At 42.2% G+C, this 23206-nt stretch overlaps 1 protein-coding gene across 1 annotated transcript in view; it reads right to left on the bottom strand.

The window, feature by feature from the left end:
- Positions 1 to 3125: 3125 nt before the first annotated feature.
- ALG5 (ALG5 dolichyl-phosphate beta-glucosyltransferase) overlaps positions 3126 to 23206 on the bottom strand; it is a 43622-nt gene continuing 23541 nt past the window's right edge. Inside the window, exons 6-10 of the mRNA XM_089690846.1 lie at positions 19304 to 19417; positions 19087 to 19146; positions 15437 to 15588; positions 8810 to 8895; positions 3126 to 4151 (exon numbers count right to left, since the gene is read on the bottom strand). Coding sequence (XP_089546972.1) covers positions 4036 to 4151; positions 8810 to 8895; positions 15437 to 15588; positions 19087 to 19146; positions 19304 to 19417 — 528 coding nt within the window. The 3' untranslated portion in view covers positions 3126 to 4035. The remainder of the gene's footprint in view (positions 4152 to 8809; positions 8896 to 15436; positions 15589 to 19086; positions 19147 to 19303; positions 19418 to 23206) is intronic.

The raw sequence follows: 23206 nt of genomic DNA, 5'->3' as shown, positions 1-23206 counted from the left end.
AAGAAGTTGAGAAACACTGTCTTCGACTGTACTTTCAGATATACAGATATGAGGCTCAATGCACATGAAGTGCAATTCTAATCTTTCTGCAGGAATCCTAGACTAAAAAGGTAACATTTTTCAGAGTACTCAGGCATGATTAACATTTCTACATGTTCCCTATAATATAGCAAACTTTCACTTTTAGAGTTCAGATCAATAAAACAGTGGGAGAGCCACGCTAAATGAGAAACTGCTAGGTAGGGGCCCCCATTAAAAGGAACCTATTGCTTTGTCCTTCAGGACTTCTGGCAGAGAAGACACTACCCTACACAATCCTGTCTTCAAAGCTCCTTTCCTCAAAGCGAAATTATCTCTTTCCTGCTTTAAAACTCAAAATAAATCTACAATTTGTGGCTTGCCAGTTGCCGGACTATCTTTACCTTCAACACAGAGTAATTGACCTGGAACAAGCACACTTTTAGTGAATTTACAAAATCCTGAAGTGCATATGTCCAAGACGTTAGTAACTCAGGAAATACTGACATCATAAAAGGTGTGACATAACAGACTACAAACTTTTTTTTTTTTTTTTTGGGAAGAGGCCAGCTATAGAGGTCCACATACTTTTCCTATGAAAGGTCACCATAACAAAAAAAAAAAAAAGGAAACCTTTAAGGGCATATTTTTTTTTTTAAGCCTTTAACCACTTCAGCTCTGGAAGGTTTGGCCATTGTGTGCTATTTAGCACTTCAATACTTTAACTGTTAATTACATGGTCATGCAACACTGTTTTTATTTCATTTTTTTTTCACACAAATAGACCAATTTTTTTTAGTATTTGATCACCACTGGATTTTTTTTTATTATAAACAAAGGAAAAAAGACTGAAAATTTTGGAAAAGAAAATGTTTTACTTTCTGCTATAAAAACATATAATAAAAATATTTAAAGAAAAAAAAAAAAAAAAAAATCACATCTCTTCATAAATTTAGGCCAAAACGTATTCTGCTACATGTCTTTGGTAAAAAAAAAAATATCCCAATTATTATTATTATACAGTATTTATAAAGCACCAACGGTTCGCTCAGCACTGTACATTACAATAAGTACCATACCAATAAGTCTATACTGATTGGTTTGCATGGAAGTTATACAAAACCTATGGCATATATACTCAAATTTTTTTTTTTTTGCTACTAATGATTTCTAGTGGAACGGTGATACTGTGACGATCAATCTGACACAGACATAACCAGTGACGCTAATACAGTGATAATAATACAATACACTGTCACTGTACTAATGACACTGGCTGTGAAGGGATTGCCATCTCAGGTTATCAAGGGGTAATATGTGTGCATAACAAGTGTTAATTTGTGTAATGTGTGCTGCTTTTATTTATTTTTTTTACTAAAAATCTTTGTTTCTTCTTCCTGCTTTGCAAGAAGAAGCAGAGAGATTGTTCCCTCTATACAAACCTCTGTGTTGACTGTCAACAGAGAGCTCTGGGCTGTGATTTGACACAGCCAATCAGCAAGGACCTGCTGACAAATTCCCACTCTGTATAATCACTGTGGAAGTTGGCACACACCCTATATCCAGAAGAGGCCAGCGACGTACAGGTATGTAGCTGTGCCTGTACGAGCTGCCCATCGGCAATACATTGCAGGTGTGCGGTCCTGAGGTGGTTAGACACAGTTTTATGTTCGACTACGTGGCCATGCACATCAGGCAAATACTGTATATCACCACTTTTATAGCAGAGTTTAGAGGCATAAGGAAAAAAAACCAAACCAAAGCAAAAACAAAACAAACAAAAAACCACACACCAAAGTTGCGTTCAGTGAAGGTTTTAGGATTATAATTTACTGTGTACATATGCACATTAACCTAGTGGCCATAATTGACATTCTAGCCAGTAGAATGGGTTAACACTTGACGTCATACACCTGTACACGTTTAATTACGTGCCAAAACAATTTTTTACACTTGAATTTTTTGTCATCTCCTGGAAGAAAGATCCAGTTTAGACAGGAGTATTTTAACCACTTGCCTGCAGGGCACTTATACCCCTTTCCTGTCCAGGCCAATTTTCAGCTTTCAGCGCTGTTGCAATTTGAATGACAATTGCGCAGTCATGCAACACTGTACCCATATGAAATTTTTACCATTTTTTTTTTTTAGACAGATAAAGCTTTCTTTTGGTGGTATTTAATCACCTCTGGGTTTTTTTTTTTGCTAAACATGAAAATTAAAAAAAAAAAAAAAAAGTTTTAGTTTTTGTTATAATATTTTGTAAATAAAGTGATATTTCTCCTTCACTGATGTGCGCTAATGAGGCTGCAGTGATGGGCACTGATAGATTGCACTGATGAGTAGGCACTGGTAGGCATTACTGATGGGCACTGAAAGGCAGCACTCATATGGCAGTTAGGTGGCACTGACTGGCACTGTTAGGTGGCACTGAAAGGCAGCTCAGATGGGCACTGTTATGTGGCATTGATGTGCACTGGTAGGCACTGATATGTAGCATTGATGGACATTGACAAGTGGCACTGCTCTGGCTACACTGATCATCAGGGCACACTGATCATTAGTGCCCTGATGATCAGTGTAGATGTCCCCTCTGAGGGATGCCGATTACCGGCTCTCCTCTCCTCACGAGATGTCAGCGTGACAGCTCGTGAGGAAAGAAATGCCAATAACCGGCATTTCCCTATTTACATGCAATCAGCTGTGATTGAACACAGCTGATCACATGACCAGCCGACATCTTCAGCTCTTTCCATTGATCTGTGATCCTCTGTGTCTGAGGGACACAGCACACCATCGATCACCACACTGCGCGCCCCCGGAGCCACGCATGCGCGGTTAGAGTGGGAGGAAATCAAATGACATCCTCCCGGAACGAGAGAACCGCCTTGACCCCATCATTACCTTATATTGCGGGTGGGAGGCGGTTAATATGCCCATGTGGGCGATGCATAAAGCTTCTTCTTGTTCGCTCTACTCCTAAATACAGTGATGCAGTGCAGGGAATGTCTAAATAAAATTATTAAGACATTCCATGATCTACTGTTAAAGCTTTTCACACCTAATAGAAGTTAAACAGCTGCTTTCTTTAAAAAAAAGAAAAAAAAATGTAAAAGAGAAGGGCTATTTATTATATATGTATGCTTTATCATATATACAGAGCAATGTCATTTATTATCCACATACAGAACAAACAAGATATTTGACTCAAACAGTGTGGAACACTTCAGCCAGTAAGTTCTATTTTGGGTGTAATGAAATATTCCTCTTTTATTAAAATGCATCTCTCCAGTTCCAGCAGCAGTGTGGGAAAGCAAATGTGGCATTTTATGTATTTTTTCATATAAAACTTTATTTTAGTTTTGTAAAAGATTTCTGCCAAAAATAAACAAAATAAACTGAACTGTGCATATAAATGACAGTCATTTAAAACTGAAAACTGCATTGCAGTTTAACAAGGAAATTTAAAAAAAAGGATGAAAATAGACATTTAGAGCAAAAGCAAAAAAAAAAAAAAAAAAAAAAAAAAGACAGCAAAGAATAGAACATACCAAGAAAAGCCTGTAAGAAAAATTAAATGCATCAAGAATCCTGCAAGAATTCAGCTACAGTATAGAATATTTTAGACATAGCATCCCAGCTATGGAGTATGTTATCACATTACCAATCTCATATGGATAAAATGGTCTGCACACTGGCTATTGTAGTACATTTAATAATAGAAATGTACAGGTAAGAAATAAATAGCTTTCTCGTGTAATCTGTTTACAGGCAATAAATGCCATGTATCGGTATAAGCATTGCCTGCATACATTATAGAGAATCAGAATGTTCACATTCACTACCACCATGAATTGTACGAAACAGAAGACTGTTCCAATATACCGTTTCTGCACCAGTGCAAAAATAAGAGGAAAGACTCCAGCACTTTACTGCAGGAACTCGAGTGCCAAAGTTACCTATGATGCTGCACACCTGGTGGTTCCTATGTTCCCATGTATCGATTTAGAGTGATACCAGCTAATTTAATTTGCCAGTAGTGTCTATCTTCCAGGCACCAGTTAGATATCGTAGTCTTATAAAAAGGAGGTCTCGACCCATCTGCAGCCAGCTCCAGAAAGGCACCAGCTTGGATCCTGGACAAAAAAAAAAAAAAAGAAAAATACACAAAAAAGCTGTCAAATTCAAAGTATGTAATACTAAATAGTGACCAATCAGAGCAAGATATTTAAATATCAATGTTCTACACCACATGTGTCAAACATGAGTCCTGCGGGCCAAATTCAGCCCGCAAGATGTGGCCCTCACACCTCTCCTGCATTGGCGGCACCCCCTTGTCTCAGCAGTTGGTAGCAGAAAGGACAGAACTTCTCTGCCAGATTCTGTGCTTCTCCGTTTGGCCGTAAAGAGGCTCGTCTCTGCTCCCCACCCCTGTCTCTGCTGTCGGCAGCAGAGAAGAGGACAGCTGCGCAGCCGCAGCACTCCATCTCCACTTCCCTTGGTCTCAGCATTCAGCAGACTCTGGCAACTGACTTTAGACTTCCTCTGGTCCTCTTCCAGACCCTTCCCAGCTCTGCCGCCAGCTTCTTCCCCGCAGAAGCACAAGGTAAGGAGGAAGGGGGGCACTGTGATGTAAGGGAGGGTGGGGAAATCTTGACTTCTGATGGTGGGGGGACTCTTGTCATCTGATGTAAGGGGGGGGGGGTTCACTGGACACTTAGTCCTAGAGTGAACAACCATTCCTTTAAAGGGCAACTATAATGCTGATGAGGTCCACAATGAAATACATTGATCTAAAATGATTTAAAGAACTCCTCCAAGACTTAAAGCGAAGCTCCACCCAAAAGGGGAAGTTCCGCTTTAAGAACTGCTCCCCCGCTCCCCATTAAGGATTGGCACCTTTGGGGGGCGGGGGGGGGGGAGCGGGTACCCGAATTTGATAGGTACCCGCTCCCATTTCTGGTCCAATCGTCTAGGTGATCGGAAATGGAAGGTGTCCTCCCTCTAGTCCAGGGGTGGCGAACAAGTTAGACACAAAGAGCCAAAATTTTAAACTGTGAAAGTCAGAGAGCCACACCACGCAGTGACCTGCCAAAACAGACAAACACTCACACAAAAACACACAATTAAAACTATATTATTCACCATAACACTTTCTTCCCCTTACAAAACAACAATGTGTTCATTTCAAGGTAAGTGTCCACCCTCAACACACACATCAAATGCAACTTAGCCAGAGTTAACACATCAACTACCCTGGAGGTTGCTGTGGCACCTGTCTCTCTCTCTCTCTCTCCCTTCTCTCTCTCACTCTAACACACAAGTATACAAAAAAAAATTCTGAACTAATGGACTGCGGACAGCACAGGGATGACCAGAGACTGCGGACAGCACAGGGATGACCAGAGACTGCGGACAGCACAGGGATGACCAGAGACTGCGGACAGCACAGGGATGACCAGAGACTGCGGACAGCACAGGGATGACCAGAGACTGCGGACAGCACAGGGATGACCAGAGACTGCGGACAGCACAGGGATGACCAGAGACTGCGGACAGCACAGGGATGACCAGAGACTGCGGACAGCACAGGGATGACCAGAGACTGCGGACAGCACAGGGATGACCAGAGACTGCGGACAGCACAGGGATGACCAGAGACTGCGGACAGCACAGGGATGACCAGAGACTGCGGACAGCACAGGGATGACCAGAGACTGCGGACAGCACAGGGATGACCAGAGACTGCGGACAGCACAGGGATGACCAGAGACTGCGGACAGCACAGGGATGACCAGAGACTGCGGACAGCACAGGGATGACCAGAGACTGCGGACAGCACAGGGATGACCAGAGACTGCGGACAGCACAGGGATGACCAGAGACTGCGGACAGCACAGGGATGACCAGAGACTGCGGACAGCACAGGGATGACCAGAGACTGCGGACAGCACAGGGATGACCAGAGACTGCGGACAGCACAGGGATGACCAGAGACTGCGGACAGCACAGGGATGACCAGAGACTGCAGACAGCACAGGGATGACCAGAGACTGCAGACAGTACAGATGACTGCTGACCTTTGAGGAGGTGGGGAGCGGGTACCTGAATTTGACAGGTACCCGCTCTTACTTCCGCAGAGTTTTTGTTTGATCTTACCTGTTCCTCGATCCAGCCGCGCGCTGTCTTCCCGGCTTCTGTAATGGCGCTCGGCATGACAGCCGGGTGCCCAGTGCGCATGAGCGAGAAGCACTTGCGCTTTGTGATTGGTCCGGCGGCTTCTGGGATCTATCATGTGTCCCAGGTACCGCCTTGCCATTCACAAAAAACACCGCTTCTTGCGCATGCGCACTTGGCACCCCACCCGGCTGTCATGCCCAGTGCCCACACTACAGAAGCCGGAAGACAGCGCGCCGCTGGATAGAGGAACAGGTAAAAATAAGAGAAACATGAAACTTGGCAAAGAGCCACAGTATACAAAATATAAGAGGCAAAGAGCCGCATTCATTTTGGCCGGGAGCCGCGTGTTCGCCACCCCTGCTCTAGTCTTTTGGAACACGTGACAGATCCCAGAAGACTACAGGACCATTCAGGCAGCACAGCACTACTTGCACATGCGCAGTGGGTACCCGGCTGTAAAGCCGCAAGCTATCACAGCCGGGTGCCCACAATAAAGATGCCGACCTCCTGGAATCCAGGACGGTCAGTTAAACGGGCTGCGGGGGACACCCCACGGGAATGAGGGACAGGTAAGTGGCTGTTTTTAAAAAGTCAGCAGCTACAGTTTTTGTAGCTGCTGACTTTTATTTTTTGACAGGTGAGTGGAACTCCGCTTTAAACAACCTTTTTCTTTTACTGTCATTTTAAATAAAAGATATGTTTAGATTTCTAAATATAACAATACATTTCTGAATCTTTGAGCCCTCTTAACATGAAAAATAGATGATATGCATAAGCAATTTGTAGCCTGTACTTGCCCTGTTGGAAGATCTTTGGGAGCCATGTTGTACTTGTGTTTTCTCCTACCATTGACAGCTCTGGTATGCTGAGGGGGAGGAGCAACTATACAGTAATAATTTTCTTTTAATTATTCCATGTGTACATGAATTTCAATGATCCATATTTACAGTACTACATTTTAGCCTCTCTATGGCTTTTTAAGGTATGAGATTGAACATAGAATGCATCATACTATGTGAGGGAGTTTTACCAGAGATTCTTTCCTGGGATTAGAAAAACAATTACACATCCAGATCTGGAACCAGCAACCTTTCATTGAAAAGCCTTGGCAAAAAAAACAAAAAACAGCGAATTACCTCAGAACTCCTTGATACGCGCTGTAAATTGATTCTTACATTGATGCAGCATCAGCATAATGGGTTTTTGTTTTGGGTGTAACAGTATGAGCAGCCATCTCATGCCCACTCACTCAGTCCAGGTCGGATTTGTTTTGCAAATTATTTCATCAAAAAGTTTGTTGGTTCTGGCTGTAACGGATCATTTTTCCTAATATTTGGAGTTGTGCTGAAGTTGAGCAAAGCCCCAAACCTTTGGCTGGTTCAAGGGAAGAACTGCATTGACCTCCTCCACGTGCCCGCCAGGTTTTTTGATCCTGATCTGTTGAAGGTGTATTACAGGGCTCCCTACAGAAAGTCAAGCTTGTACCTATTTTTTTTTGCTCTCTTCATAGTTTCTTCTCTTTTGTAGTGGAGCTGGAAAAGATGAAGCCACAAGAGCAGAAGAGACATGGCTTAAGCCTCCTGCAGGTGTGTTATGCACCTTCACAATTATTAAGGCTCCTTCCACATGGTGAGGACTCCACAAGGAGTCTGCTTACACAGCAGGAGATCTGTCTGCTGATCCCTGCTGAGCAGGCAAATGGCTGGTCCGTGTCCACCTATGCAGAGCGGACGCAGACACAGCCTGCTCTCCTCTATGGGCGGTCAATTTAGACAGACCACTTGTCCACTTACACCTGACTGCTATCTGATCCAATCTGCTACACAAAAGCCATCTGTCTGTTTCTAGCAGATCAGATGCAAGTGTAAAATGGACACATGTATGTTTACACCCGCTGCTCTAAAGAAAAGAGAACAAAGGGTCAGCCCATGTGAAAGGAGCCCAAAAGAAATATGCTACCATTGCTGACCTGAACCTGCTAGTAATCTGCCTTTTAAGCTGATGCTTTGAATATTTCTCAATTGCTTAGTTGGAACATGCAAAGAGATTAGGAATCTAGAGCTTTTAATTGCACAATGCTTGTTGCAGGTCTGCGACTACAGAAGCCAGCCAAAGTTGGTAACTGGCATTTTTTGGGAGGTCAGCAATAGCAATCCCATGTTCCTCTGCCAAAGTACAGCTTGCAAGTTCTGCTTTTTCCAGTCAGGTGAGTGAGGGTGCTCATAGTACACTCACGAAATTGCTGAATCAGGAACACTAGGGGGCTGGAAAAGCCTCTGAAAAATATGCTGATCTATCAACAGCAAAAAAAAAAAAAAAAAAAAAAATTTTTTTTTGAGTCAACGTTTGTTTCCATTTTAATAGTGAATATTTTAATGTAAGAGTATGTTTTTTTTTTAACCTTATACCATAAAAGGAACCTTTCTTCCATTTTAGTATGTTTACACCTCTTTTGGCATTTTGGAAATCAAATCTCTCACACTACAGAAAAAAAGCTTCATGGAGTTTGCAGCTTTCAATATTGACCTCTTTCTCAACATCTCTCAAGATCACATACAACCAATGGAATCAAACAGTACATATGAGCAGACTACATGGTACACTTTCACCTTACCTTCAATTTCCATCCAGTTCACTGCAACTTCTGCAATGGGGATCTTCAGGCACTGAGCTATATATAGGAGCTCCACATCAAACGCCCTGCAGAAGCAGGAGATACAATATATTGATCTGAGCTATAGAGGCTAATTCAGCTGTCATTACAGTTCTGTGCAGAGACCATTTAAGAGATGAGGTTGTTAATCTGGCAGAATCCTCTTATTATGAAGAGAAAGGTTAATTACACAGATAAGAAGGTTAAAGCACAGTAGTGATTTTTTAATCACATCAATCAGAAGAGCTAGTCTGGAATGAACTTTTAAATACAAATATATATATATATATATATATATATATATATATATATATATATATATATATATATATATATACATACATATACATACATACATATATATATATATATATACATACATACATACACACACACACACACACACACACACACACACATACAGTTGTGGCCAAAATTATTCAACCCCCACTGAAATTGAGTGTTTTGGCCAGTTTGACATTGCTTTTGATCATTCAGTCATCTTGCTTACATTTACATTAAAGAGGCACTTGTAGGTCAGACAAATATAACATAACAGTTATAATGAAATAACCACAAATGTCTTTTCTGTGCTCACAGCATTATCAGTTTTATTCAACCCCCAAGTGACATTCAATCTTAGTACTTAGTACAGCATCCTTTTACAGTTATAACAGCTTTTAAACGTGAAGCATAGCTTGACACAAGTGTCTTGCAGCGATCTACGGGTATCTTCGCCCATTCTTCATGGGCAAAGGCCTCCAGTTCAGTCACATTCTTAGGCTTGCGCACTGCAACTGCTTTCTTTAAGTCCCACCAGAGGTTCTCAATCGGATTTAAGTCTGGTGACTGCGATGGCCACTCCAAAATGTTCCAGCCTTTCCTCTGCAACCATGCTCTAGTGGACTTGGAGGTATGCTTGGGATCATTGTCCTGTTGAAAGGTCCAACGTCTCCCAAGCCTCAGGTGTGTGACGGACTGCATCACGTTTCCATCCAATATCTCCTGGTACTGAAGAGAATTCATGGTACCTTGCACACGCTGAAGCTTCCCTGTACCTGCAGAAGCAAAACAGCCCCAAAGCATGATTGACCCTCCACCATGCTTCACAGTAGGCAAGGTGTTCTTTTCATCATAGGCCTTGTTCTTCCTCCTCCAAACATAGCGTTGATCCATGGGCCCAAACAGTTCTAATTTTGTTTCATCAGTCCACAGAACACTATCCCACAACTTTTGTGGTTTGTCCACATGGCTTTTGGCATACTGCAGTCGACTCTTCTTATTCTTTGGAGACAGCAAGGGGGTACGCCTGGGAGTTCTGGCACGGAGGCCTTCATTACGCAGTGTGCGTCTTATTGTCTGGGCTGAAACTTCTGTACCCACATCTGACAAATCTTTTCTCAGTTCCTCAGCAGTCACACGGGGACTTCTCTCCACTCTACGCTTCAGGTAGCGCACAGCAGTCGAAGTCAGCATCTTCTTTCTGCCACGACCAGGTAGCGTTTCAACAGTGCCCTTTGCCTTGAATTTGCGAATGATGCTTCCTAAGGTGTCTCTTGGTATGTTTAACATCTTTGCAATCTTCTTATAGCCATTGCCCTTCCTGTGAAGAGAAATCACCTCTTCTCTTGTCTTCCTGGACCATTCTCTTGCCTTCACCATGTTTGTAACCACACCAGTAAATGTCTAGAAGGAGCTGAGTATCACAGTCATTTTAAAGCTGCCTAATTGGTGCTTATTATGCTTGATTGCTGCTCGGTGACATCCACAGGTGTTTTCAATACCTGATGGAAAGCACCTGTATGAACCTCTGTTCTTCAGAGTGGTAGTCTTTAAGGGGTTGAATAATTGTGGCAATGAAGAAACCACATAAGAACCATTTACTACTGTATTACATAAACAATTGATGTCATTTTAGTTGCATTTGGGTAGTTACAACGTCCTTGTAGGATTTGATTCTGAATACAATTCCAAATGTACACTATAGTCCCTAAACCCCTTTACAGCATTGGGGGTTGAATAATTTTGGCCACAACTGTACATATATACATACACACACTGTATTTTTTAAATTATTAAAATAAATCGGTCCATCTGAAAATGCAAAAGTTTGCTAATCCTTAAAATGTATAGTATTAGTAAATTTATCATACTGGTAAACTGACCCCCGCCCCACCATTAAACCACCACAATGAATAAAATGTATATAAATTAACAGCAATATGGGGCTGAAGGAATCGGATTGGTTTGATACCTGAAGCCGCTACAGTTCTTCCATAATGCTAATGAGCAATGGTACTTAGTGTCATAAAATGTACCAACAACTGAACAGGCCAACTGAGCCATGCATTCTTTTTCTCTGGATTTAATATTATACCTCATCTCTAGTTTATGGTTACTCATACCCACAGCTTTTGTTTTTTCCCCAGACTAATGCAGGCCATAGGCGGGTCATTTATCGGACGAATTTTCGTCCAAAAGAATAATCGCCTGATATTCACACTGTTAATGGGCAATGTCGTCGGCCGATTTTTGCGGTTCCTTCTGGTTTCTTTTATCGGTCATACTGGAAAATCTTCGAAAAACTTCCGATTTTCGTAAGCATTGGTGGCAACAGAACGATCGATTTTTAGTTTTTCGGCCAACAAACGACCCGTCTATGGCCTGCATAACACCCCCAGTCACATCAAGCCTGACTTTTGAAATCATGCGACTTACAGTGAAGTTGCACGATTTCAAAGTTAGGGGACATGCTGATTTCAGGTGTGATTTGCAAGACATGACACAGATGTCTATGCAAATCGCACCAAAAGTAGTGCATGCACTACTTTAGAAATCTGTGCGGCTCAGACCAAGTCGGAACCGCACAGATATTTGCGGACAATAGGGTGCGACTTGGAATGCGAATTGCAAGTCGCATCACATGACAATTCACATCTAGTGTAACCGAGGTGTAAATTCGGCAGTGCTATGTTCTGCCATCCCTGGCACTAACCCCATGCTCACTAACTTGTTATCTGTAAACACAAAAGTTGGTAATCACTTCCTCTGCCAGCTTCTGTGTTTACATGTGACAGCGTGCCTCTCAGACACAGAACCCTCACTGCCCCATCCAAAATAACAGAGGAGGAGGAAGTCAGCCACACCAACCTCATGGCAGTGACTGCTCCTACAGCCCTTCATTTCAGCCGGGACGGAGGACTAGTACTAGCTATTCTTCCACAGAAGACCCTCCCTCTGCCACTCTGTACAAGGGTGGGGTGAATTTGGGGAAGGAGGAGAGGGGTTTGTTTTTGAGCAAAGCATGCTGTATTTAAGGGTGTGGGAGGTAAACTTTACCGACCCGTGTTATCCACTCCTCAGCTCTGCACTCTTTTTCACTTACTCCTGAGGCCTGTATGCTTACCATTACACACACCTCAGCCCTGCACTATATAAACTTTGCTGTGCATTTCATAATCCCACTGATGAAGTCTGGTCCAGGACGTAATGTGTATTCATGTTCTTTATGTCATCCTGAGGCCATCTTACCAAGAGGCATTGTGTTTGAATGATGGAGCGCTTATGTCAGCACTGTGAAGTGCCTATTCCTGTGACATTTTAATATTGGCAGCATTAAATATAGAGTACTATTGGTTGTTCCTTTGTCTTCCATGAATGTCCCTGCATGTTTTTGTGCAGAGGAGAGCAGCATATTATCTGGAAATTAACCTTTGAAAGGTAAACATGCATTTGACCTGGTGGTGGTTCAGTGGTCATTTTCTGAAGGTGAGTGGCCATTCACTATATGAGGAGGAGGCGAGTGGCAAATTGGGTGTTGGCTATGAAGCATGATGGTGATTGGATTTTCAACACAGTTAATTTTTGGACAATTTTTATCTATGAACATTATTAATTGAATAGATTGATTTCTCGCTGAAGAGGTTGCGCTGCACTAATTATATATATCACACTCCAAGGTGTTGTGGAACTGCTTTAGAAATGTTTTAGCTGACAACCTTGTTTCACTTGTTTATGTAACGTTACCACAATTCGATTTATTTTTGTTATATGTACTCATTGTGACTGAGCAGACAGACAATTACACTTCTTAAGAATTCCTCTTCTAATAGGCTTGTAAATGACTAATGGGGAGAGTTACTAAAGCTGGCGCACTCAGAATCTGGTGCAGCTGTGCATGGCAGCCAATCAGCTTTTGACATCAGCTTGATCAATTAAGCGTCGACAATAAAACCTGGAAGCTGATTGGTTTCTATGCACAACTGCACCACATTTTGCAAGCTCCAGTTTTAGTAAATAAAAAAAAAAAACAGAACACAGAAAAAATAGAAAAAACAAAAAACAAAACACAATACCAAATGCCTGTATAAGCGGCATTTTTTTTCCAAGCACAGTGTGCAGGAGACCTTAATGGTTTTGTGAAGTTCTTTTTTAGGGTAGACCGAAAAGCATATGTGATAAAAGGAGTTTATTTATTTTTCCCCTAAATAATTGTGCTGAGTTTTGTATACATCTGTGAGACTCTCGCTTGTTGGGCATGAATCAAAGCATACTGTGTGGGTACAGGACAGTGACATAAGTGTGTCATGTATATAGTGAGTATGCTCTGGTTTTGTTTAACCATGCCCCTTTAAGCCTCCCACCCGACTTACCCATGGCTGCTTTACTGCTCTGCCCTGGGGGGGGTTGGCAAAGGGAGGTGTGGGTACCTGCCCCTATTCTCTGAGGGAAAAAAAAAAAAGCCTTACTCATGCGTTTAGTGCGACTGACAAAAATATAAAGCGAGCAAAGGCCAACACATACTGTGCGTTTCTCAGACATCCTCAATCACACATATCGAGACAGCAGTGTTTAGTTAAAGATGGCAAGTCAACTGCTGGAGACAGAAACATTGTTAATATTTAGAAAATACCACCACAAGCTAATCCCAGGAAAGGGGAATGTTAACAATCTTCTCGTAAAGATAAAAATAAATCTTCAGTTACATCAGGGTGTCCTGTCATCCTGGCTGCATCACTGTGCACCTTTAAAAATCATGTTTATAAAACCCAGAGGCTCCAGCTGCTGATCACAACTGTAACTGGATATACTGAGGCGTATTCATTCTTTTTCAATACTTGTAGTTGAGTAATCTTGAATATTTTTCAGAAAACAAAAATGGTGGACTATCAAAGCTGCCACTACTCACCTGCTCAGTAAGCAGTTGCTTGGCTGTCATGCTGATCCACTGGCATCAAAATGTTTTGAGCAACTGACCTGAACAAGCATGCATATAAGTACTTCTGACTTCTGCATGCTTGCTCTGGGTTAGTGATTAGAGTACTGAAGGCAGATACAGCCATTACATCAGCAGTTTCAGAAAAGCAGTATGCATTTAAAAATCAGAGAACAGCTAAATGTGAATGCACAAAGGAGTGAGGGAAGGGGTGGGTGCAGCATTGCAGGGAGATTATAGTGCTTGTATTGCCATAAAACTGGGGGAAATAATAACGGCTTGACAAGGTTGTCTAATCTGCTTATAACCTAACTCCACATTTAATGTCCCTTTAAATAGTTCATTCAAGCCAAAATGGCCCAAACAATCTATTTACTGCACAACAGGTGCACTTGCTGGGAGCACTCTATTAGCTGTAGCCTAAGTTACATACAGTATACAGTACTGTGTTCTGGCAGAGGGGTAAGACCTTCCCGTCCTATTCCCCAAACAAAACGAGTCAAGATCAGTGCTGCTCAGCCATTCACAGGGAGCTTTGTATTCTATAAATGAATGCAAAACTTCCTATGATTGGGTGAGATGGAGAGGTGGGCTGATGGAGCCTCAATCTTTGCTTTAGCCAATCAGAGTACGCTTTGTATTCATTCACAGAATATAAAACTTCCCATAGATGTCTATGAGCACCCAGGTACAGCACTCTCAGACTGCATCAAACTACGTTTGATGGAACAAAGCGGTTGTTGAGGATACTTCTGTCTGTGTGATTAAGGGATACCAGAAGATTGATAGAAGTTTTGAATATGTACATTTGTAAGGGTGATTTATATTTGAAAAAGAGGGCCATTACTACTGCATTTATGAGATTCCAGAAAATGGAAGACACTTGACACAAATCGTTTAGCTCTGTATGGGATGAACCCAAAGTCAGCAGCATAGCAGGTCAGTGGACAGTGATTTGACATATAAAAAAATAAATAAATAAATATATCAGTCTTAAATCCAGTTGTAATCCCGGTCCCCACATCACAGCCCCTAGCACTAAAGGGTGATTGGATGCAAAAGCCCTTATTGGGTCCCATTCTTTCCAGCAGTTCTCTAATAAGAAAGCTTTACTATGGAATAAGAGAACTCTGCAGTGTGCATGTTCAGTAGGTTCAGTCCTCACATGAGGGAGCTCAGTGGAGAGGGAAGAGGTAATTGTGTGCCATTACAAACCTGCTTGTCGAAAAAACAAGGGCCCACTAAGGGTAAGTACACTACAGAAAACTTTCTGAAATAAACACATACAAAGAAAAAAGTACCATTATCAGTCCTATAAGCTAGTTCAGTGTTAATCACACTAATATTATAATCATGTTAAAGTGAACACTCACCATCGATCAACATGAAGAGCTGTAAATGTGCGCGCAGCAGCTTCTTTTGTAAGCAGTTTGAAACCACATTGTGTGTCTTTGACTCCGCGTACACACAAAAACCAGACAAGGAAATGAAAACCATACATAAGGAAGGTCCTGAACATAGAACGCTGAAAAAAACAATAACAGAACAGATTAGATGTTAAAAAAAAACACAAAACTTTGAAAACAAAAAAAAAGTGTCACATTACCATAAAGCAGCCCACAGATTATGCAATTTTCCTTCCTTTCAACACAATCATGTTGGGGAATCCTTCCTGCAATGTTATTTTGTTCTGCCAGCAAAGAGCCTTCCCAGCTGGCAGAACACAATGATGCCTGTGGGCGGCTATAGTCACTGGAAGTGATCACATTGAAAAAAATCCAAGAGGCTGGTTGTACTGAAGCTGATCGATGGATCAACTTCAGTACAACTAGCCTGCCCATAGATAGATCAAATCTCGGCTGATTCCTCCTGAAACGGATGAAAGTCGATCCATCTTCAAGCAAAAGCAGTTTGGCTGATTTGATGCCTTATATTCAACTAATAAATAAATAAAGGAGACAGGAAAGTATTGGAAGTGTTGCTTAGAGTGACCAGTGTGAATTCAGCAGCCACTTGCAGTAAAAGGTGGAAAATGAGAGCTTCCATCTTATTTTCTATTTTACCACCACAGTGTGCGTCAAGCGCACTTATACACACACTTGTTGTCAATTGCTGTGTTGCTTTTTTAAAATGAGATTCAATACTTGCTTTAACTTCACTAAGATTTATTTGTAAACAAAACTTCAACTGACTGTTTGGACTTTTGAATTTATGTGCACTGTGGTGTGCTTGTATGCGTTTACATGTGTTGCCATTGAAAAAGTAAGGCATGTTTTACTTGCGCATCTGGTGTAAACGGACACTAACAACTTATTCACATTTGATGTATTTTCCCCAGAAACTCCAGGACAGGAGTAAATACATCTTTAATTGGACACGTTCAACACAGAGTTGGGTTTTGAGCGCATTTGGGAAATGCTCTGCATTTATTGTGTGCTGTGTCATTTTAAAAAAAGCAACACAGCATGCAAATGCATGTCAACAAGTGTGTGTATAAGTGCGACACACACACACAGTGGTGGTAAAATAAAAAATAAGATGGAAGCTCTCATTTTCCCCCTTTTACTGCAAATGGCAGCTGAATTCACACTGGTCATGCTAAGCAACACTTCCAATACTTTCATGTCTCCTTTATTTATGATTTATTAGTTGAATATAAAGTCATCAAATCAGCTTTTGCTGAACCATCTATTCAAAACTGTAACATCAGTTTTTAGTAGTCTTGAGGATTTGACATGGCTGAACGCAGCGCAGGATGTTGTGGGCTTATGGCAAAATCTTGGGTAGAGGGGGTGGGGGTATTTTCAAGTTCAGGTAGTACCATGACTCGTTTCTCTTAAAGAATATGTCAATACAAAATTTCATATTCCAGATATGTACCTGCTGTACTATGTACTTGTATGAAAAAGTGCCCAGTTTTCTTTGTATTGCTTCCTTTGTATGAAATCCCTGGTGTTCCTGCCAGTCCCCCTGATCTCCTAATAAAATCTGACCACACTAGGAATGAGAGCACAGCGCAGTCAGAATACTAACTGGGCAGAGAGCCTGCTCTCCTCCAATGAACAGACTTGTCCTAAAGGGAAAATGTCACCAGCACACCGAGGATCACCAATATGGGTCCAAAGGTTTTAATGAACGATCACATAGTTACAGCAAGGCAATGTTTCGGAGTCTCGCAGGACCCCTTCATCAGGCATTAGTCACATGCCTGATGAAAGAGTCCTGTGAGAATCAAAAACGTTGCCTTGCTGTAACTATGTGATCGTTCATTAAAACCTTTGGACCCATATTGGTGATCCTCGGTGTGCTGGTGACATTTTCCCTTGCTGATTTTGTTCGGTTCCAGCCGATGGTCGCTGCAGCACCCACTTATACACACAGCCATTTTTAAACGCAGGAACGTGTGCGTTTGGATTGTACACTTGCAGGCTTGTCCTAAGACGCTTCCCCCCATCCCCCGCACAGCCATTCACTAGGAAGACCAGTGTAATGCTGTTTCTCCTCCCCTAGCTCTCGGAGTGCCTTTTGCAGCTGAGAACAGAGAGTATGTGATCACTCATTTAAAAAAAAAAAAAAAAAAAAAAAGGGTGAGGGTTCACATATATAAAACTTAATTTTTTGTGCTTCACCACTCCAGCAACTATTGCCACCACTTAGGTGTAAAGAATAAGCCCTCAGCATCATGACTTAGACCAGGGGTGGGCAAACTTTTTGACTTGAGGGCCGCAATGGGTTCATATATTGGACCCGGGGGCCGGACCAAGAGTAGATGAATGATGTGTATGTGTCATCCATAGTAAGTATAGTAATATTCCCCCATAGTAAGCATAGTAATTAATCCCCCATATAGTAATTCATCCCCCATATAGTAATTCATCCCCCATATAGTAATTCATCCCCCATAGTAATTCATCCCCCATAGTAATTCATCCCCCCTATAGTAATTCATCCCCCCTATAGTAATTCATCCCCCCTATAGTAATTCATTCCCCATATTAATTCATCCCTCATAGTACTATTCCCCCCCTAAGTAGTAAGCCAAGTCCCCCCTGTGTCAATTTACTTACCTTTGCTCCGCGCGTTCCTCTCGCCGTGTTCCCGCGCCGTTCCGGTCTTCAGGGCGGACTGTGAGAGGAGCCTAGCTCCCCTCACGTTCGTCACGCTGCCCCGCCTACACACATCCTGACAGCCATCCTGACAGTATCACGCTCCGCGGGCCGGATTAAAAGGTCCGCCGGGCCGTAGTTTGCCCATTGCTGACTTAGACTATCTACAGTGCTGTCTCAGACAGCTGAATAAAATAGCATGGGAGCAAAAAGGAAGGGTAGTACATGAAGCTGGGAAGCGTTAAGGGAGCCTGCTGCTTTGTTCTGCATGCACTCACTTTTTTCACAATATTTTAATACTTAGGGTAAAGGTTCACACAGGGGTAATAGGGAAAAAGCAGTTTTACATTTGTTCTTTGCAATCTAAAGCAATTAAAATAAAAGCAGCAACCAACTGTGCTTTTCAAGAATTAAAAACATAATTTCCTAGCACCAATGGAAGCACTAAAGACGTGATCTATCCATGCTGTCTGTGTGGAGAACCATGCCAAGAGATGTCATGCATGGCTTGTGAGACTGACTCACTGCTTTCCTCTACAGTCTGCAAAGAGCTAGAGGTGAACTTCAGGTATTCTTCGCACCACTCTTACCTTTAGATTTTAGGTCATATTCTGGTCAAGGATATTACACATCTACAGGGAGGTAAAAGTCCTAGCGATTTCACCATTTTTACAACATTGAAAATGATAGTGCGATTATAACAGGCAGATCCTCTAAGGATGTATACCTGAAATGTCCAGTATCAGTGTGTACAGTAAGGCAGTAGGCACTGATCTTCAATGAATATTTGCTAAAATCCTTGAAATGTATATAATTGTCAGAGCTGAGATTTATTTTCTCTCTCCAATGTGCTGTTCTGCGACTTTTCCCCCCCTTTACTCACTGTTATAAATATAAACATTAAGAAAATCTTTTACCTTGGCTATAGACTCCTCCTCTAGGTGCGCTCGTGACCCGCACGATATTGCCAAGTTATCCTAGTTTGAAAAACAGAAATATGTTCTACTGATTGTAAAGTTAGCAACATTAGCATCAGAACAGTGTGTCTATAATGTTTAAATAAGCCAAATGAAACTCGACTTGAAAGATCTTCCATACCAAAACCTAAAGGCATACTAATAAAGAAACACTCACCGGCCAGGGTTTTAGACTCTCAAGGCCATCTTCGACATTTTTTAGATCTTCAAACTTGGTGGCACCATCAGCATCGGCCATTAACACAGTCCTGCCTCGTGACGCCAACGTTCCCTAAAAAAAAAAAAAAAATAATAGTATAAAATGCTTATACACAACACACACACACATTATACACAACACACACACATATTTGTTGTTTCCACCCCAACGTGCAGGCTGAATCATACCAAGTGTCATTCAACCATTTCCTGTGAGCCCATTTAGTCAGCAACAAATTCCTTTGGGGTATATCATTATGCAGCACACAGTGAAAAGCTGTGTAGAATGGTGCCCACATTCTTTGTGGCAGTAAAGGCCACCCTTGTTAACCACTTGCCAACTGCAGATAGCCGAATGACGGCTTCACGGCGGACAGCCAGTTCTGAGAGGGCGTCATAAGACGTCCTCCCACAACGCGCCCTCCCACGCGCCCCCAGCGATCTCCGTGTCCTACGGACACAGCTGATCACGTGATGTGGTAATAAGCCAATCACAGCGGCCTTTTACCACGTGACCAGCCGTGTCCAATGAGGCAGCAGATCACCGGTAAATACAGTTGCCGGTTATTGGCTATACTTTCCTCACACTGTCACAGCATGAGGAAAGTACTGCCGATATCCAGCAATTGTCAAAGGACGGATCGGCACCGATCATTAGGGCACTGATGATCAGTGCCACCCACAAGTGCCCATCAGTGCCACCAGTCAGTGCCCAATGCCAGCTCATCAATGCACATCAGTAAAGGAGAAAAATAACCTTTATAATACAAACAAAGAAAAAAAACGTTTTTTTCCCCCAAAACTTTTTGCTCTTTTTGTTTATGGCACAAAAAATAAAAAACACCCAGTGGAGAGTACATACTACCAAAAGAAAGCTCTATTTGTGTGAAAAAATTATAAAAATTTCATATGGGTGCAATGCTGCATGGCTGCACAATTGTCACTCAAAGTGCAATAGCGCTGAAAGCTGAAAATTGGCCTGGGCACGAAGGGGGTAGAAGTACCCGGTAGGCAAGTGGTTAATGCTGCAGAAGATAAACCCTGTTTGTCATGTGATTAGCAGGAAGACAGTTAGATTTTAGGTACTTATGGAAATTTTAGAGGCAGCCCTAAACAGCATTTGAGTTTTTAGGGAAGAAGCCCCTGCTAATTACAAAACCTTGGAGGAAACCTGTTGGAACAAGGTGCTTCACTGGTTCTCTCTACCAGCCTCTGAGGCTGCTGGGGGTTGCAATGCCAAAGCATACATTTTCTTCTTTGCTTTGTTTGCCTCCTGTCAAGATTTCCAGACTGCTCTCCATCTGTGTAGCTAAAACATTATGTCATGGCTGTATGGCAGGGCTGCCGATAAGGGGGTACCACAGGTCCTCCTGTGGGGGCTCAGGCACACAGGTGAGGCCCTGACAGCAAGGGGAACTGGTGCAGCAGGACAATTACAGGAACGACGCTCTGTGCGGCTCTCTGCAGCAATTGAAAGCCAGTCCCCTCCCATCCGCCAGCTTTCAGTTGCTGCAGGAAGACACACACGACATTGTTCCTATATTTAAACCCCACACCGCTGTACCGATTTCCCTCCTTGCTCTGCCTACATCTGATTCCCTCCCGTGTGCCCGGGCGCCCCCCTCCCCCCCGCAGCGCTGCCGGCTGCTGTGGGTACACAGGGGGATGTTCAGGATGGAGAGCAGGGGAAAGGGCCAGTAAATACAGCTGGTAAAAGTATAGAACACATCACCATTTTTCTCAGTAAATACTGAGGGGCTAGTGACATGAAATTTTCACCACATGTCGGTAACAACTCATGCAAACCATACATACAAAGTAACCAAAACAAATAAGTACAAAAATCAAGTTATGTGTAATAAAATGACACAGGGAAAAAAAAATTGAACATACGAAGAAAGGGAGGTGCAAAAACGCATGGAAAGCCAAGGCACCAGCTGAAATCTATCAGTAATTTGCACCGCAGGCAGGATTGCCTTCTAATTACTATCAGCTGGCTCAGTCTCAACTGATGGCCTATAAAAAGGCATCTGATTACCCAGGTGTCACACAAAAAACATCTCATGATGGGTAAAAGCAAAGAGCTCTCTCAACCTTATTGTTGCGAAACATACTGATGGCATTGGTTACAGAAGGATTTCTAAACTTCCAAGTGTTCCAGTGAGCACTGTTGAGGTCATAATCCGGAAGTGGAAATAACAATTTCACCATAAACAGGACACCACTAGGTGTTCCTCACAAGATTTCTGACAGAGGAGTTAAAATAATTATCAGAAGAGTTGTCCAAGAGCCAATAACCACTTGTGGTGAGCTTCAGAAAGACCTGGAATTGGCAGGTACAATTGTTTCAAAGAAAACAATAACTAATGCACTCAACCACCACGGCCTGTATGCATGCTCACCAAGAAAGACTCCATTGATGAAGAAAAAGCATGTTGAAGCTTGTTTAAAGTGTGTTGCACAACATTTAGACAAGCCTGTGAAATACTGGGAGAATATAGTCTGGTCAGATGAGACCAAAATTAAATTCTTTGGATGCCATAATACACACCATGTTTGGAGGTCAAAAATGGCACTGCACACCACCCCAAAAACACCATACCAACAATGAAGTTTGGAGTTGTGAACATCATGGTGTGGGGCAGTTTGTCAGCTCAGCATACGGTACTGGCAAACTCCACATCTTTGAAGGAAGGATAAATGGAAAACTGTACCAAGATATTCTTAATAAAAATCTGCTGCCATCTACCAGGATGAAGAAGATGAAACGAGGGTGGACATTTCAGCAAGACAATGATCCCAAAAACAAAGCCAAAAGGAAACTCTCAACTGGTTTCAAAGAAAGAAAAAAAAGCTACTAGAATGGCCCAGCCAATCACCTGACTTAAATCTATGGAAAGAACTAAAGATGAGAGTTCATAGCAGAGGCCCACGGAACCTTTACGATTTGAAGACTGTGTGAAAGAATGGGCCAAAATTACTATAACAAGAAGCCTCAAGGAAGGAGGACATCCATCAAAACATGTCAGCCTTCAGGAACCCCGGTGAGGTCCCCCTAGGTCTGGAAGACTGTTGTATCCAGCCACGGATGTGTGATTTGAAGTGTGCTTTTCTTATATACTTGTGAGTAGTAACTTTACCTTTTTTACAATAAAAAAACCTTAAGTTAATGCAATAGGTTGGTGCGCCCCCTTTCTTCTTTTTCTTGCTATAAATGATTACGGGGGACATCCCCAGTCCTTAAAGGCAGCAAGACCATGTGTGATTACATGCTTCTACACTGAACCAAGACTTATGCGTAGGACATTTTTGCTTTGTCCTGTGGGCCAAAAATCACACCTGAGCAATGCATGCGACTAGTTTCTTCATACAGGAGGCATCTAGCAGCTGTCATTACCAACAAAGGATTTTGTACAAAGTATTAAATACATTTCAGTTAGCATGTTCAGTATTTTGTGTTTACTATGCTTCAGAGAATGAACTCTGCATATTCAGTGCAGCGAGGGCTACATAAAAAGGAATTGAAGAATCTGTGTCCTCACATCCTTTCTCTGTCTCCAATGTGAGATATCAGGGGTCTTTTTAGACCCCTGATATTTCACCCAAGTGTCTCCCACAGCGTTGTAAAAAAAAAAAAAAAAGTAAAAAAACAAAAATCATAAAAAATTAATTAATTAAACGTACGGACCATTGTTCAAATGTAACCCTACATTTAATTGCAGCTCTTGTAGTCTTCATACAGAACTGTGAGGTGCTCCCAATACACACACACACACAGCGCTCATATTTTTAGTCCTATTGTTGCTCAGTTTTTCATTGTGAGAGGTAACCAGGAGCTTTTATGCTGGAACACACTAAGCTT

This window comes from Staurois parvus, unplaced genomic scaffold (genome assembly GCF_062004578.1).
Source record: "Staurois parvus isolate SC_StPar_1 unplaced genomic scaffold, SC_StPar_1.0 ptg000544l, whole genome shotgun sequence".
Taxonomy (NCBI): Eukaryota; Metazoa; Chordata; class Amphibia; order Anura; family Ranidae; genus Staurois; species Staurois parvus.
This window is presented reverse-complemented; position numbering and strand designations above follow the sequence as displayed.